The sequence below is a fragment of the Pollicipes pollicipes genome, unplaced genomic scaffold (genome assembly GCF_011947565.3).
Source record: "Pollicipes pollicipes isolate AB1234 unplaced genomic scaffold, Ppol_2.1 Scaffold_4881;HRSCAF=5763_pilon_pilon_pilon, whole genome shotgun sequence".
In the NCBI taxonomy this organism is placed as follows: domain Eukaryota; kingdom Metazoa; phylum Arthropoda; class Thecostraca; order Pollicipedomorpha; family Pollicipedidae; genus Pollicipes; species Pollicipes pollicipes.
The window spans coordinates 51,131,832-51,148,037 of NW_023596576.1; the positions used below are offsets into that span (position 1 = coordinate 51,131,832).

Below are 16,206 nucleotides of genomic sequence, written 5' to 3' on the forward strand. Positions count from 1 at the left end.
CGGTCTTTATGCGTTGTTTTCTGCATTATGGGTTATGCACGCTTTGTTGCTGCTGACCACATGGGACGCCGGTGACGCGGCTGTCACAGCAAGGGTCTGATTGCGGTATACCTTTTGTTAACTTTAAAGGCCTGCTTATCCGACCCACCAATCCACCACGCGGGCTTGTAGTTGGGTACGCATCGCATGCCTGCACATAAGGATGTCATTGTACAGTTGATTGCACGCGCCCTCGTCTTTTGCAGGACGAGATCCATCGGTATGATCAACTGAAGGTGAGTAGTGAGTTGAAAGTCCGTGCGGATTTTGACCTGGTATGTAAGGGTTGTGCCGCCGTTCATTGTCCTAGATCAGTCATCTGGCCTTACAACGAAAGTGCTGCTGCTGCTAACAGGTCTCAGCTCTATTTATGCACGCGCCATGCCTCAAACTCTTCTAAAAAGCGTGCTGCGGTCGTGTGCACGCGCCGCGAGAAATGCCGGAGACGGCCGCGGCGGGGCGCCCTCAAGTGTCTGCTCTTAAGCGCCGGCGACCGCCTGCTCTGCCGCACGCGCCGCTTGGCTTCAGGAGAGCCGGCGTCTGGAGATGCTCCAGATCGAGCAGCAGCTGTCCATGTCCAAGTCGCAGGAGGGCCGCGAGCTCAGCAAGCAGGAGGAGTTTAAGAAACAGGTGAGCGGGCAGCCAGCCAGCGTCGGCGGCTGCAGCGGTGTGTGTACAGGGCGAGACGCATGCCGGGAGTGGAGTCTTCGGGCCGGCGGTGGAGGCCGCCTCTCGGAGCGGAGGTGGGCCGCGCCAGGAGGCCGCCTCTCGGAGCGGAGGTGGGCCGCGCCAGGAGGCCGCCCCTTGGAGCGGAGGTGGGCCGCGCCAGGAGGCCGCCTCTCGGAGCGGAGGTGGGCCGCGCCAGGAGGCCGCCTCTCGGAGCGGAGGTGGGCCGCGCCAGGAGGCCGCTCCTTGGAGCGGAGGTGGGCCGCGCCAGGAGGCCGCCTCTCGGAGCGGCTGCCCGTTACCGCGCCGGGATTGGCGGCTCACACCACTGCCATCAGCTGGAAGGCCGATGTCTGTGTGTGGTCTGGATGTGTGGATATCGGAGCACTCTGAGCGCGCATGTAATCCGCATGGCCTGCTGGGGTGCATGCTGCAGCCTCCTGGTGGATACAGCCTGGAGGGGGGCTGCTGCCGGGACTCACGCCCACCGCGGTGACCGGTAGTGCTCCCGTGGACCCCGCCCGCACTCTGATTTCCACCACTCCTCAACTTCCATTCTTGCCCGTTTTGGCTCGGTATGAGTATTGCGTCGTGAAGCCCCGCCGACCCACACCCCGCAGAATTACCCGCGCCAAGTGCTCGTGCCCGTTTTTGTCCGTTCTCAGCTATGAACGGCGCGTTGCGTGGTGTACAAACCTTATGCTGTAAGGGTTTACTCCACGTGAATTTGAGCACAAGTTTAAGTGAAATAGCGTCCAGGAGCAACCTGGAAAAAGGGATAGAAATAAGCCGGCTCATTCCGGCTTGATGGTCGCTATTTAGCACCAACTTGTACTTATAACCGTTGCGACCTTCCACACATCGATCTGTCATCACTCCCACTTATGTTAACCGTGCACCGTTATGTCCCTGAAGCTTGCCACGCTGTGTCGGCCGTGTCCCGTCGTCCCACTCTACCATCTGGCATGTGCTCGACGCCGTCTGACCGTCCCGGCCGTCGCCCCGGCAGCTGCTGGACGAGCTGGTTGAGGAGCAGGCGCGACTGGACGCCGACGTGGCGCGCGTCGCCGAACAGCGTGAGCGCGACCACCGCCGCCTGCTGGGCACGGTGGCGCAGCTGGAGCAGGAGGCTGACCGCAGCGCAGCGCAGGTGGCGGCCGCCGCCGCCCGGCTGCGCGACCCCAGCGCCGTGCTGGCGCGGCTGGCGCTCGATCGGCGCGAGCTCGAGCAGCTGGTGATCGTGCGTCAGGAGGAGTGCGACGCGCTGCGCGAACACGAGGTGAGGCGCTGCCGTGGGCACAGTGCACGCTGCTCGTCGGAACTCCTCCAGAGGGGGCTCAGGCGGAACACCTCAGGCGGAACAACGGAACACGGAACACCGCTATTGTACTCGCCGTTGGTAATTCCCCTCGTCCGTCAGCATCCGTATATTGTAAATCAAGCTTTCGCGAGATTCCCAAGTCCAGCCAGCTGAGTGGCGATGCATAGATTTTAATTCATGCCGTTAAAGGGACTCATACTGCAACTCGGAGCGGCGTCTCCGGTTATTGTTTACCACTCGGCATGACATTGGATGGTGGTGCAGTGACCTGCAGTGACCTGCTCTTCCAATATGTCAGACTCCTGGAAACCCGGTTAGCCCGGTCGTCTATGCCGGTTGTTTGATCTCTTGGGAGAGGAGGGGCAGCCTGTTATGGAGACCGAACAGAGGGCTCCAGTTGCGTTGCCTACCTGAAGTCAGCATCCTTACATCGATGGATGGATTGGGAGAGCGCTGAGTTATGGGGGCATCGTTATTTGGCCCGATATCTCTTGATCATATGCCGAACACCTTTGATCACCTTGTCGCGCATGCGGTAGCCGTCTTCACGCACACTGCCCTTGCAATGTCCGTGCGTCTTGCAAGCGGACGGTGTCGGTCGACTGACTGCTGTCGACCGGCGCAGGTGATGGAGTCAATGCAGCAGCTGATGCGCGAGTCTCTGGCCATGCAGAACCAGCTGCAGGAGTACCAGGAGGGACGCGACCGCGCCCTGCAGCAGGCCCTCTCGCAGTGAGTTCTCCAGCTCTCTGTCCGCCGGGCCCGGCTCGGTCCGGCGGTCTGTGGGCGCGCCGCTCAGCTCCCGCCGGCGTGACTGGAATGGGACGCAGGCCGGGCCGACTGAGTACCGGCTGAAGGCTGGCGCGGATGGGGCGATGGAGGCTGTTGGAAAGGGAGCGAACGCTTGTTTTAGACTGACACCAAGCGTCTCCGACCGCTCCACGCTTCAACAATGTTTCATGAACGACAGGACGATGCGTTCTGCGTGAGCGCTTTTTTAGTTTTGGGCGCATCTGAATCGAACCTACGTGAGTGTAGCGCGGCCGGAGCTTCGTCACCAGGCATCGAGGCGGCTCGAAGTCTGACGCCAGCAGTCGTGTGTCCAGCACGTACCGGCGCTTCAGCGATGTTTGCTGCCCCGCCGGCCGGGTCGACTTCCCTCAGGTCTGACTCCAGCCCCGTTTCCAGGGACCAGCAAACTGACGCGCAGCTGCGGCGGCTGCTGGAGGTGAAGGGCTCTGAGCAGGAGGCGCGGATCCAGCAGCTGCTGAAGGATGAGGCGTTCCAGCGGCAGGCCTTCTTCAACCTCTATCTTCAGCAGGCCAGTGCCCCGGGGTTCCGCTTTCCACCATGTAACAGTGCCTGTAAGAATTTTCACACAATTTCACGCCTTCACGCAATCCGATGTGCAAGCAGGTGAAACGTGCGGTCGTGGGCGCATGTCTACGACGGCAGCAGCTCACTGAAGCACACCGTGTGCCTGTGATAGCACGCGTTCGCATTTCTTCCGGATGGGCCACTCCCGACTAATGTTATGTTCAATCCGCGATGTGTTGGGCCCTCAGTGGGCCGATGAGCCCTCAGTCCGATGTATAGCGTGTTCTGGCGCTTTCGCAGGACGCCAGCCGTCTGCAGATCCTGCACCAGATCTCTGAGGCGGAGGACGCACTGCTCCGGCTCACGCTGGTGGAGGCCAACCAACGCGACGTCAGCAAAGACTCCGAGCTGGTGAGTGCGGGGCCGGAGCTGCCCACGGCCGGCCGGGCAGGCGGAAGTCGTGGGGTCATGTCCGGGGTGAATAGGCACCGCTTGCCGCGACAGACACGGCCAAGGCTGCCTTTGCGAGGCGTCAGCGACGGCGGGTGTGCCATGCCGCCGTCAGCGAGACAGCTGGCGCTGCTGGCGGGCCGGGTCCTGCTAGCTGGCGGACCGCCTCAGTGGCGTGTCGGGGCGACGGTCACTGCTCGTGACTCCGCCTATGCGGCCGGCCCGCTGACCGCCGTCTCAGTGGCGTGTCGGGGTGGCGGTCACTGCTGGTGTCTCCGCCTATGCAGCCGGCCGCTGACCGCCGTCTCAGTGGCGTGTCGGGGTGGCGGTCACTGCTGGTGTCTCCGTCTCCGCGGCCGGCCGCTGACCGCCGTCTCAGTGGCGTGTCGGGGTGGCGGTCACTGCTGGTGTCTCCGTCTCCGCGGCCGGCCGCTGACCCCCATCTCAGTGGCGTGTCGGGGTGGCGGTCACTGCTCGTGTCTCCGTCTCCGCGGCCGGTCACTGCTGGTGTGTCCGTCTCTGCGGCCGACCGCTGACCGCCGTCCACCGCCCCAGGAGCGGCTCACGGAGAAGCGGCGCCACCTGGCGCAGCTGCTGGTGCAGTTGATGGAGCAGCGGGCCACCCGCGAGCGCGAGCTGCAGCGGCGGCTGGCCGAGATGGACGAGCAGCGGCGCGGCGAGGTGCAGCACTACTGGCTCGTCCAAGTGAGAGCTGACGTCGCCAGATGTCTCACCGACGCACGGTGCCAGCCACGCTGCTGACTAGACCAGATGTGAACACTCCGCCGCCACCAGCTTACTAAGTGATACACCCATTAGCAGCACTGCCAGCCGATCGCGGCAGCACTACCAGCCGATCGTGGCAGCACTACCAGCCGATCGTGGCAGCACTACCAGCCGATCGCGGTACAGACACTTCACCAGCTCACTGATGAGCATGCCGTCCTCGGCTGCTCAGCCGGTTCCGATATAAACACTCACCACTAGCGCATTTGCCGACATGTTGCGTCTCCAGCAGTACGACTGGCTGTTTCATGCACAAACTCTCGCCACGGGCTGTTTGATTGACACAGCTCCTCAGCGGAATGCCACTGACTAGTTCAGGTGCAGACACTCGCTCCCAGATGGCCTACTCCAGCGGAATGCCACTGACTAGTTCAGGTGCGGACACCTGCTCCCAGATCGCTTACCTTAGTGAAATGCCACGGGCTGATTCAGATGCAGACACTCGCGCTCAGGTGGCTTACCTTAGCGGAATGCCACTGGCTGGTTCAGGTGCGGACACTAGCTCTCAGATCGCTTACCAACACGCTGCTCCGAACAGCACTACTGGCTGGGTGAAGTACAAACACTCCAGGTTCTGCCAACTCATCACAGACATGCATTGTGTCAAAAGTGCTCCTGGGTTCAGTAACTGAACTCGAGAGCACTACTGGTTGGTTATGACCCATTCAAATGTTGTATAGCACGTAACACATTACCTCTATTCGGACTAGATACGGCAGCCAGTCACAGCGCAGTTGCCTTGCCGTGATACAAATCGCTGACTCAACGTATGAGGAGTCTCGTAGAATCGGTTGGCACGTAGTCGACCTCGGGTGGCCGGTCCGCCGCCCGCGCCGCCAGCACCACAGCGTCCTTAGCGGCACCCCGCGCCCGGGCGGCGCCGGGTGACTGCGGTGGAACTGGCCGGCGGTGCAGCTGCGGACCAGCTCCAGCTCCCGGTGCTGGTGCTGGTGTTGGTGCTTGAATGTCCGGTCACGTGGGCAGCGCTGCACTCGTCAGCTCCGAACGACTTGTGCTCCGGGGTTTTTCATGGGTGTCATCCTCAGCCAGCGACCAGTAATGAACGCTGTCCAAGGGAAAGGAAAATAACACTGGGTCCAATTTGTGTTTGGAAAGGTGAAAAGAAGGCTGGAAAATTGAAGTCATCATTGTCTTATTTGAAGTGCTTTCCGCTGAAGTAGCGCGCATACAGAAGTTATGCTGTTTTTGCTTGTATCTTTTGGCTAAAAACACACGTTTTATATTCAGAAGAAATGAATAAGTCTGAAAGACCGGGCTCATTGCGCCTGTCAAACATCGATTCAGAGAAGATTAGATGATGAGCATTTCTTGCTGGCCGTTTCAGAAGGGCGAATTCTGTGCAGGGTGCTTTCCAAGTGATGTTGCTAATTAGATAACAATTTGGCTAGCATCTACTTCACAAGTTCAGATTAAGCAAGTTTTATTTCGGTTGGCTATAATTGTGTTCTACCAGTGTTCTACGTTCGCCGTCTCACCCCATTGACGTTTTCTCTGCAACTGGTGCAAAACGGGGAATTGAAATTTCGGAGCTAAGAAAGAGGATTCTTGCAAGCCTACAGATTTCAGACCAGATCTTAAACGCGTTTCAACACACACACACACACACCACACACGCACACGCACACGCACACGCACACGCACACGCACACGCACACACGCACGCACACACGCACGCACACGCACACGCACACGCAAACGCAAACGCACACGCAAACGCACACGCACACGCACACGCACACGCACACGCACACGCACACGCACACGCACACGCACACGCACACGCACACGCACACGCACACACACACACACACACACACACACACACACACACACACACACACACGCACACGCACACGCACACGCACACGCACACGCACACGCACACGCACACGCACACGCGCACACACACACACACACACACACACACACACACACACACACACACACACACACACACACACACACACACACACACACACTCTCTCTCTCTCTCTCTCTCTCTCTCTCCGCACAAACATAACAGGAGTTATTCCGATTGTTGCCTGGGTTGAAATATACATGCAACCTGTCTTTTGCAAGTCAGCCAATAGTCTCTTATCCTCTACTACATGTTTCCAGAATGCATCCTGTCACTATCTCGAAACTGATTCTCGCTCGGTATTTTAAGGTTTAAGCCTCAGGATACTTTCCGCCACTACCATGGTCGCCATTTGTACGCGGTTATTCCTGCCGTAGCTTGTGTATGGAAAGCACGCCAACCTGATTACTTGTAGGCACCGCAGTGTACGCCATGCGTATATTTCAGTGTTTCGGTCGCATGGTACAGTTAGGTTGCCCGTATTTCTCATGTTTTCGGGTCTGTAGGTGACTCTTTCCATTTCCGATGATACGCTTCCTCATAATTGATGTCGGACTGGTATACTTATTTTTAAAACAAGGGAATTTCACAGCGTTGTTGACTTATACCTTCACACCATTTTGTACTGTTAAGACCTGCTCCTTATCATTCGAAACGTCGATATTATAGCAGTAAGCCAACACCAAATACTTGCGTATCGCGTATTTGCGTAGTTGCACTTGCTTATGATTGCATATTGTCATCGCGCTTAAAAACACCTGGACCACCGACGGATCACACAATTTGTGCAACACTGGAAGCCAAGACATCTAAGGGCCTGGGCCAACGCTTTCGCGGGACCGGCACAACATGTACCGTTAGCCATCACGTCCTGTGCATGTGTGACTGCCTTAGCGAAACTCAATCGTGCCGTAATGCCGCACTGTTGGAGCCGATAGCCACCTGCGTGCCTGTGCCGGGTGCTGCTTACTACAACCTGTCTGTGTCTTTCTCTCCCATTCCTTGCGCGCTAGTCGGCGCAGCAGGACGTGCGCTACTATTGGCTGGTCCAGGTACGCTATGACCCCGCCACGTCTCGCTCGCCAAGCACGCTCTCACTGCCAAGCGTCCGGTCACGCTTTGAGGCGTCGTCGCCATGCCCACACCGACACCGCGCTTTGGACTGCGCAATGTACCCGTCTCAGTGTCTGGTACATGCCTGGGTCTCGGGTAAATCACGGGATCGGGGGCTCGCGTTGCGTCTCTCGAGGACTACGAGATGCGGAATCCTTCCGTAGGACGCAGCCACATGTCCACGAAGCATGCGCTCAGTCTTCCTGGAGCCGTGCCCATCTTCCGCATTCTGGTCTGTTGATGTAGGCGCTGCCTCATTCATTAGATTCACGTCTCCTGCCGCACGGTGCTGTAAACAGGCAGCATGTGATGCGTAGCTCCAGTTGGCATGTCTCACTTTACCTCTGGTCAATTGGTCAATGCTCGGGATGCCAGTTTCACCTTATTACGCACAATGCTAACTTGTGATTCTGTGTTTTCAGTATCAGCGGCTTCTGGACAGCAAACCTGAGCGGGTCAGGTACGTCATTTCTGCATTAGCTGTGTCACTGTCCACCTGGCTTCTTAAGGTCCAACAACTTGTGTACCCTTTTCTGATAACGACCCTTAGCTACGGTGCTCCAATGGGCCATTTTGCCGTGACATTCGAAGCAGCACAAGTTTAATAACATTTCTGGAGTTTACGTACCATACGTGTACTTGCTGTGCTAATCAAGAGTCTGCCTTAATTAGCCTGTTCTGCATTGTGCTGCTCCTTTCGTAATACGTGCATGCAAAGACAGCTGCTTTTCAAGTGTTTTGAGCTCCATTGTCGGAGATCATTGACCGAGACGTGGGCAGAACACAGCGGCGTTTTTCATTCTCACTTTTGTTGCAGTCATTGTAAGGTTTCTTTAACATATATTGACCACATACAGACAATTGTTTGCCCGCTCTTAAGCTGCCATAAAAAGTAGGTGGGAGCGGGTCGGCAGGCGCCGGAATGGTGGTAAGGAAAACTGCGTGCCGTTGAAAGGGACTTTTTGTGCAAAATTGTCCCAACAGCTTCAACAAGTGCGCCCCCATCTAGCGTCAAAACATTTGCATGGCCACAGCGACCACGCATTGCGGTGATTTTATATATATATATATATATATATATATATATATATATATATATATATATAATTTATAACAAACATGACTACCGTTGCTGGGCAACACACGTTTTTCATGCGTCAAATCACGTAGGATATCGAGTGGAATATTATTTTGTCTGGTGCTGTTTGCATTCCTGTTTCAGTGGCTGTAGATTGGCCGCACATTGTAGTCCAGTTGGGCGTCATTTCTACCCGCGGCAGAAGTGTTTGGATCATGATTTAATAGGCAGTCCACTCCGTCACACATTTTTGAAAGTTAGGACAAAAATATCATGCTGTGTTTCATTTTGTGTTGAGAACGTCTGCATAGGGGTTTTCTGCGCTCTGGATTTAGGTGCACAATATCTTGGGACAAGTGGAAGGGACGGCCAAGACCTTGGGCATTTTTGGAAGGTAACCGGGCGAGGGTGTTCTTGATGGTCTGCAACTGAATAAAGAGTAATACGCATGATCAAAACGCATCGCTGACTCGTGATGCCCCATTATATTGGTGGTTTTATATTTTTTGTTAATACGCACTTTGAAATAATTACCTGGCTCCGTCTTGTCACGATACCTATTTTGCCTTCGCGATGCCGGCTTTTTGGTTTTAAAGGCTTGAAACGGAGAATGGTGATCGTTTTGCTTCAGAAAATAAATAAGCTTTCTCCTAATGCTCGTGATTTGTGTTCGACACGCGAAATCAGCCTTACCGTCACTTCACAGACAGTGAGTTCTGTGACGTTAAACTTTCTATATTTTTTAACTGTGTATACCTTAACTTTTTAATTTGTTTTGGTTCATTCCGTTTGTGCGAAAATTATTTAATGAGTACTCATTTAATTGATTATTTTTTTAATTGGGTAAACTATCCACATAAATTATTTACAATTATTTTATTATCAAATTAATTATTTTGAGTATTCGTTTATTCGTTTATTCGTCCAGACAACAGAGCAATGCCTACCTTCTCTAAGTGAGCACATCATGAAGCTGACTAGACACCACGTGATCTACCAAACAAGGTCTGTGCTTCCTCGCGCGATGGCTTTTGCCAGACGGCACAAGTATTTGCTCTGGGTATTTTCGACGTAAATAATCTATATGCGGTGCTGGACTTAGTCCATGGCTGTTGCGGATACTCGTCCCAGCATGCGGTGCACCCGTTGGCAGTTTGCGGCCGGAACATGGCGTGCTACTACACCATCAGAGGTCCATCAGAGCCCCGGATGTGTGTCTGAGGACACGAATCACGCCTGCTGTCCGCAGAGACGCATGGGCGTTGCATGACCTTCAGCAGTCGATGCGTCCTAAAACCCCAAATCATCATCATCATCCGCAGAGACGCCACTTACGCATCCGAGGTCATTGCCGCGCACAGAGTAGCGGCCCTTAGTCCGTCCCCTATTCCTTGGGCGAACTCGAGTCATCAGTGTTCAGTAACGCGCTCCACCAGGCTCAGCATATGACATGAGTGCTGCAAGTTCATTGCCTTTTTGCGCGGAATAAAAACACCTGTGCGCCTCGACCCGCCAAACCCGTTAAGGATGGATGTTGCATGCAACGCAGTGATGAAACGCCATCTTTATGTTTCCGAGGTCAGCAGCTTCATTTTCTTAGGTTTTGGTGTCGCCTACAAGGCCGTAACACTCGACCGATCACCGTTATATGGTAACATTTCGCTCGTCCCATGCCGTGGGAGGCATGTTGCGGGTTGTGAAGATCAGACGGCGGGCGTGACCTGGCCTTTTTGAGTGAGGACGACTTTTAGGACAGGCTAACACCCAAAACAACATGGGTCTGTACTCGTTTGGCTCGGTTCTGACGGATCGTTAAGAAGCGTTGTGGAAAGATCCTACCGAAAAACCGCGGGACTATAAAAACGGTACAAGGCTCAAAATTGATTGAAGTCCTGAATCTTGTTTGGATCTACTTTGAATCAGCTTGGCCGAACTAACTCGTGGCTGGTGGCTGGTGGCTGGTGAGCACGATTCTTATGTTATCATCGATTTAAGCCTGCATTTTTGTTTTACGTTTTCAAACTATACCATTTTGCGGGAACTTTCGCTCCCACTCTCAAAGAAAAAAGCGTGCTGGACCTTGGACTCTGGCTCCGTACGAAGAGCCACAAGCCTGTTGTGCTCTTGCAGGCAGCTGGAGGAGACGCTGGATGATAAGGTGAAGGAGCTGCTGCAGAGCGCCGGCGCCGAGGACTACCTCACCATGTTCGCCACCAGCGGTGTCCAGTACAAGATGCTGCTGTATATGGACGACGCTGAACTGATCGAGGTGCTGTTCGGCTGCAGCGTTCTGGACTGCTGGGGACCGGCTGGGCGGGCTCGTCCGCTGACGCTGCATAGACTGCCCTGTCAGAGGCCGCGCGGCCACGGGAGCGGGTGTTGTAGAGATGTTGAGCCGTTGGGAAGAGGGTGAAGTACAGTCCAGCAACGGAGAAATACTCAATATTAAGTCTGATGATGCATGGAAAGAAACAAACGGAAGACATTCGCTTGTGTGTCCTTCCTGCTATAGTAACTCACGCAGCCGGATGTCCTGCTGCTGGCTGACGTGGGGTTGAGCCGGCCGCTGTCCACTGAAGTGTGCCGCACGGCGCGGCCGCTGTTGCAGCTGGGAGTCAGTGACCTGTCGACGCGAGCAGCCATCCTGCGCCAGACGGCGCTGGCCAGGGACGAAGACGAGCTGAAGCCTCGCGCGCCGTCCGCGCCGCCGGCCGAGACGCCGCCGTCGGCCCCGGCCTGCGACGGGGCGTCCGCCGTTGCGGCCGGGGAGGCCCCGTCCACCGACGCAGAGGTGCGTCCCGCGCGCATGGCCGCCGCCGGCTGCTGCGCGCCGCTGAACACTCCCGGACGCGGCGGCCGGCGTGTGGCGAGCATATCAAGAATCCCTAGTGTGGTCTGCCACTCTCAGTTCTGAGAAGTGCGCGCTTTCCAGGGTCGGCTCGGTCCTGTGTTGAGACGTGGTCGCTGGGGCCATCCGCAGTGCGTGACGGCCGGTAGGCGCGTGCCATGTGACCTATGACCGTGCTGAGCGTCGCCGTTCCCGCAGGGTGCGGCGGCCGCTACCGACCGGACGTGTCAGTACCGCACCGCCCACACGGAGCTCGAGTGTGTGGTCTGCATGGACCACAAGGTGAGCGCGGCGCACCAGCAGGATCTCCGGCCGCACCGGCTGACCAGCACACCTGTGCCGACGGTGGCAGTGCTCGTCTGCCAGCGAGAGCGCGGCGACGCTGGCGTGCTCGCCGACGTCGACGTGTGTCAGACGTGCTCCGGATGCGTGTCAGACGTGCTCCGGTTGTATGTCAGACGTGCTCCGGTTGTATGTCAGACATGCTTCGGACATGTGTCAGATGTGCTCCGGACGTGTGTTAGACATGCTCTGGATGTGTGCCAGACGTGCTCCGGATGTGTGTCAGACGTGCTCCGGATGTGTGTCAGACGTGCTCCGGATGTGTGTCAGACATGCTCCGGACGTGTGTCAGACGTGCTCCGGATGTGTGTCGGACGTGCTCCGGATGTGTGCCAGACGTGCTCCGGATGTGTGTCAGACGTGCTCCGGATGTGTAACAGACGTGCTCCGGACATTTGCCAGACGTGCTCCGGATGTGTGTCAGACTTGCTCCGTAGCGGGCGGGTCAGACTGCTGGATGCGTGAGCAGGCGCGAGCGCGGAGTCTGAATCACCCATCGGTTTCACGCAGTGCGAGCTCGCACTAGCATGATGTATGGACAACCGCAGTGCGTGCGTACAGCGCAACTGAGGCGTGCGATTGAACCATAGGACGGAAAATGGTAGCAGGCTTCGGTGGGGTTGGCTTGAAGCTAACGGTAAATATTTAGTCGACCCTTCTAGGTGTCAGAATGGTGACGATTGACCTGGAACGTTTTCAACTGCAGCCGTCGGCGGCCACCTGTGTCACTGAGCCGGCGTCTCTGTTTCAGACCGAGGTGATATTCCTCAACTGCGGTCATCTGTGCGTGTGTCGCCAGTGCAGCGAACCGCTGCACCAGTGCCCGATGTGCCGGCAGCAGGTGCTGCAGAAGCTGGTCATCACCACCGCCTTCTGACGCCGCCGGGCCTGGCCGACGGCGGCGCAGGGCTGGCCAGGCGCCTCCGCCGGCGCGCGGCTCGAACGCGTGGCGCCTCCGCTAGAGGTCGAGAGCGAGCAGGGAGGCGGCTTGAGAGACCCGTCTGGGGCGCCAGAGACATGAGCCGGGTGTCGGGTTTGATTTAGGCCCATTCGTAGCACAGTCGGTATCGTTCTCTCCATTCGAAGGATAGGCTTATTCGAAAGGATTGTGGGGGGGGGGGGGGGGAGCGGGAGCCAGCGAACCGGCATTTTCAGACCACGAGGACGGATCCACGTGCGGAATCGCTACGTCTGCTGTTTATGATAGCCATTTGGTGCAATATATCATTTGTCACGCTTGGGGCAACTATGCTTTTCCAGGAACAAATGCATTGGGAGCATTGACTGAACTATTCAAGTGCGTTATATATTTTGATACTTTGAGCGAAGCTGATGAAATGACGCAGGACTGGGATTAAGCGCACATTGGGGGTGCAAAAAGGTCAGCGTTGATTGAAAACGACAAGAACGAGAGACGATAAAGGGCAGGTGTAGTAAGGCTGTTGCCTCATGTGTATTACTTTACACGCGAGAATTCTCTCGCGGTATCCAGCATTTGTTGAGATGTGATATAGCACGTTTATAGCGTACGGCAAACGCAGCGGTTTCGCCCGTGGATCAATTTTCACACTGTACATTGGAGTCGCGCCTCGCTCGCTAGAACCGTGGGTCGGCCAACGGGGTTAAGGTTATCATGCTCGATGTGCAATATGCGTCTGACCTCATGAGTCTGGAGGCAAGTAATTCCTTGCGCGATCCCGGGGCTTCACGCAGGTTGTCAGCTGTCTGGGCTCGACAATGTGTCTTGTACCCACGTCGGTCGGAGATCCGTGCTATTGGACCGTGACTGGAACAGAATGCTATAATCCCGTAGGATACAATGTTTAGTGTTTACGCCATTGGTCCTGTGTTAATTACTCATTTGCAGGCGTTCTGGTTCTCGTCATACATTTGTGTTTGGTTGTTGTCTGGCTGTTGCACTAGTCACAGCGCTACAGGCACCACGATACCTGCGTCAACGGCCAGTTTAACGGTAGCAGGGGTAATATATGTGTACGCATATTTTATGCTCGTGCTTTGATGCCTGCTACGGCCAGTGTGACTCGCGTAACTAGCCTTTTTATGTATTTGATGTATGTGGATTATCTGTTGCTGTCATTATATTTGCCTTTACAGTATGTAAAATAACTGCATGCTGGCCTGTCATGCACGATTGGTATGCCAGCATCCCACACACCTGTAATCCAGTATGTGTGCTTTCCTAGTGCACAACAGTTATTCGTTGAGTCTGGTGCCAGCAAATTCACGCCTGCTACTGTGGTTTGCGCATATTGCTTCGTCCTCGGACATTACATTCCACAACTGGGGGTGTCGTTTCATATTAATTTAGGGTGGATGGAGGCGCCCTTGACCGCCTTCCCCACCAACCTTGAAAAGAAAGTTGGCCTCGTTCGGGGAGGAACCCCGTGTTTGGCGCATTTTGGAGGCAGGCTCAGCCGTTTCCTTGCTCAGCCCGACTTATTTTGTGGAACTCCTTCTCGGGGTCAACCTGCTTAGATAGAGACGTGTCTCAAAGCTATCTGGATGTGATCGCTGGGGGTGATCAAGCGCATGCAGCCCTGTTTCCAGTGCCCCACCAGCCCCCTGCCACTCGGCCTGCAACGAAGTGTCGGTATCGTGGGTTTGCCATCGGAGAGCGCTAGCTAGCCTTTTCTACGGCGTTAGTTGTAGATAGCCGGGTGGGTAGAGGGGGGAGGGAGGTGAGCTAAATCAGTCCTTAATACTCGCCAGCACCGCCGGGAAGGCCGCCAGTGAGGTGTAGACAGTCGGTTGGACGGGGGGACGGGGGAGGTCACTATGGCTGCTTCAGTCCCAACACCCGCCACCATCACTGGGAGGGCTGCCGGTGACGCGCTCTGGTCGGCGCGTGGGATGGCGGCAGAGTCTGGCATTAGCCCGCTATCGTGTCTGTTCAGGATGCGGACGACCATCACCACGCCGAGGCGTGACGCACTGCCGCCAGCCCGGCGCCGGCCCCCGGCCGCGCGGTTGACTGTGGCGTGCGTGCGACGGCCGCCGTACCGGCTGATGTGGGCGGCAGCGGCTGGTGAACGCCGTTCAGGCGCTTTACGCCCCTCCTCGTCGGTGACGATCAACGCGCCTAAGTGGGTCGGCGACGTCCAGTGAACATTATTCAGGGACGTGATGCCCTTTCCTATTGGTTTTCTTGAACGTATCAGCACTGTTCGCCACATCCGGGCACGAAAGGCTGTATGATCGGGCGGCGTTCACAGCGAGTCTATGGGACAGCACAGGTCCTCCGCGCTCTGGTGGAGAGCCGCTGTAGTGGAAGGGGTCGCAGTCAACGAACAAGTCCGCGTGACTTCATGCCTAGTGCGATCCGAGCTACCGTGGTGTGCTGGACTCGCTAGTCGTCCAGCTTGCGATCGTAGTGTGTAATTCTGATGCTCTCGTCTCTTCTAAGTGGCGTGTGCGATTTCGGATGTTCAGGCCCAGTGGCGGGTGCAGTCGCACCATGTTAAGCGTGTCCGGTTCGCATATCACCCTGCGGCGTGACGCGTCCCGCGTGCAACACGCTCGAATGTCTTGGCCTGTGTGTGATGTCGGATCATGACGTGCCAGAATAGTAACCGAGCTCGGGTTTATCGGTGATCAGGAAGGCTCTGAGGGGTTGTAAAATAGGAAATCAAGGCTTCGGTGATGTTGGAGCCGGTGGTGTTTGATCGCCCTTTGGACCTCTTGGTCGGCGCGGTTTTCTGTATTGGTGCTTGCGCTTTTGCTGCACACCTTTGTGTATCATTTGGTGTTGTGCCGTTATGATTAAGTAGAGGACACGGATTGGCCGTAGTCAGGAGGCGCACGTCAGGGCGCGTCAGTACGCGTGTGTTAACCTATCTGCCCGGTTGCTCCGATGCATTCTTTAAATGTGTGGCCTGGCTTCGATATATCCACGCTATGCGTGCGTGTTGAAACTGGTAGGGTTTACGCCCATAGAGTTCGACCAGTTCGTGGCCGTGGTGGACCTACTCTAACACCATCCCTCCCACGTTCCACTATTTGTTGCGGGCACAGGCGCTAGCGAGTTCAGCCACGAGCCGCCGTCCTGCTGGCCCCGCGTTTCCTCCGCGTTTTGTCCTCCAGCCTTCGTTGCCCCCTGTTTGGCGCTTGCGTGAACGCCATGCTCAGGTGCGCTTGCTTCTGTAGCGGGTCCAGGACAGGGGCCGCAGCCTCCGACGGCGTGCCTTGCGTGATGACGCGTGCAGTGGGGTGCAGAGGCCCCCACTGCACGTGTGCCGTAGCCCCTCCGCTCCGCAGCTGATCGCCTCGGGGCGGGCGTCGCTGTGACCTCGGGGCGGTCACGATCGTGATGTCCGCCATGTTCCGATTTCTATGTGGACAATACACCC

General features: G+C 56.3%; 1 protein-coding gene across 1 annotated transcript; it reads left to right on the top strand.

The window, feature by feature from the left end:
• Positions 1-1,869: 1,869 nt before the first annotated feature.
• On the top strand, positions 1,870-12,822 carry LOC119101408 (E3 ubiquitin-protein ligase LRSAM1). The gene is made up of 10 exons (XM_037224739.1): positions 1,870-1,984; positions 2,652-2,758; positions 3,215-3,347; positions 3,644-3,754; positions 4,349-4,498; positions 7,994-8,031; positions 10,780-10,918; positions 11,258-11,440; positions 11,696-11,779; positions 12,591-12,822. Exons 2-10 carry the CDS (start codon positions 2,655-2,657, stop codon positions 12,714-12,716), a joined length of 1,068 nt encoding a protein of 355 aa, XP_037080634.1. The 5' UTR covers positions 1,870-1,984; positions 2,652-2,654; the 3' UTR covers positions 12,717-12,822.
• Positions 12,823-16,206: the final 3,384 nt, after the last annotated feature.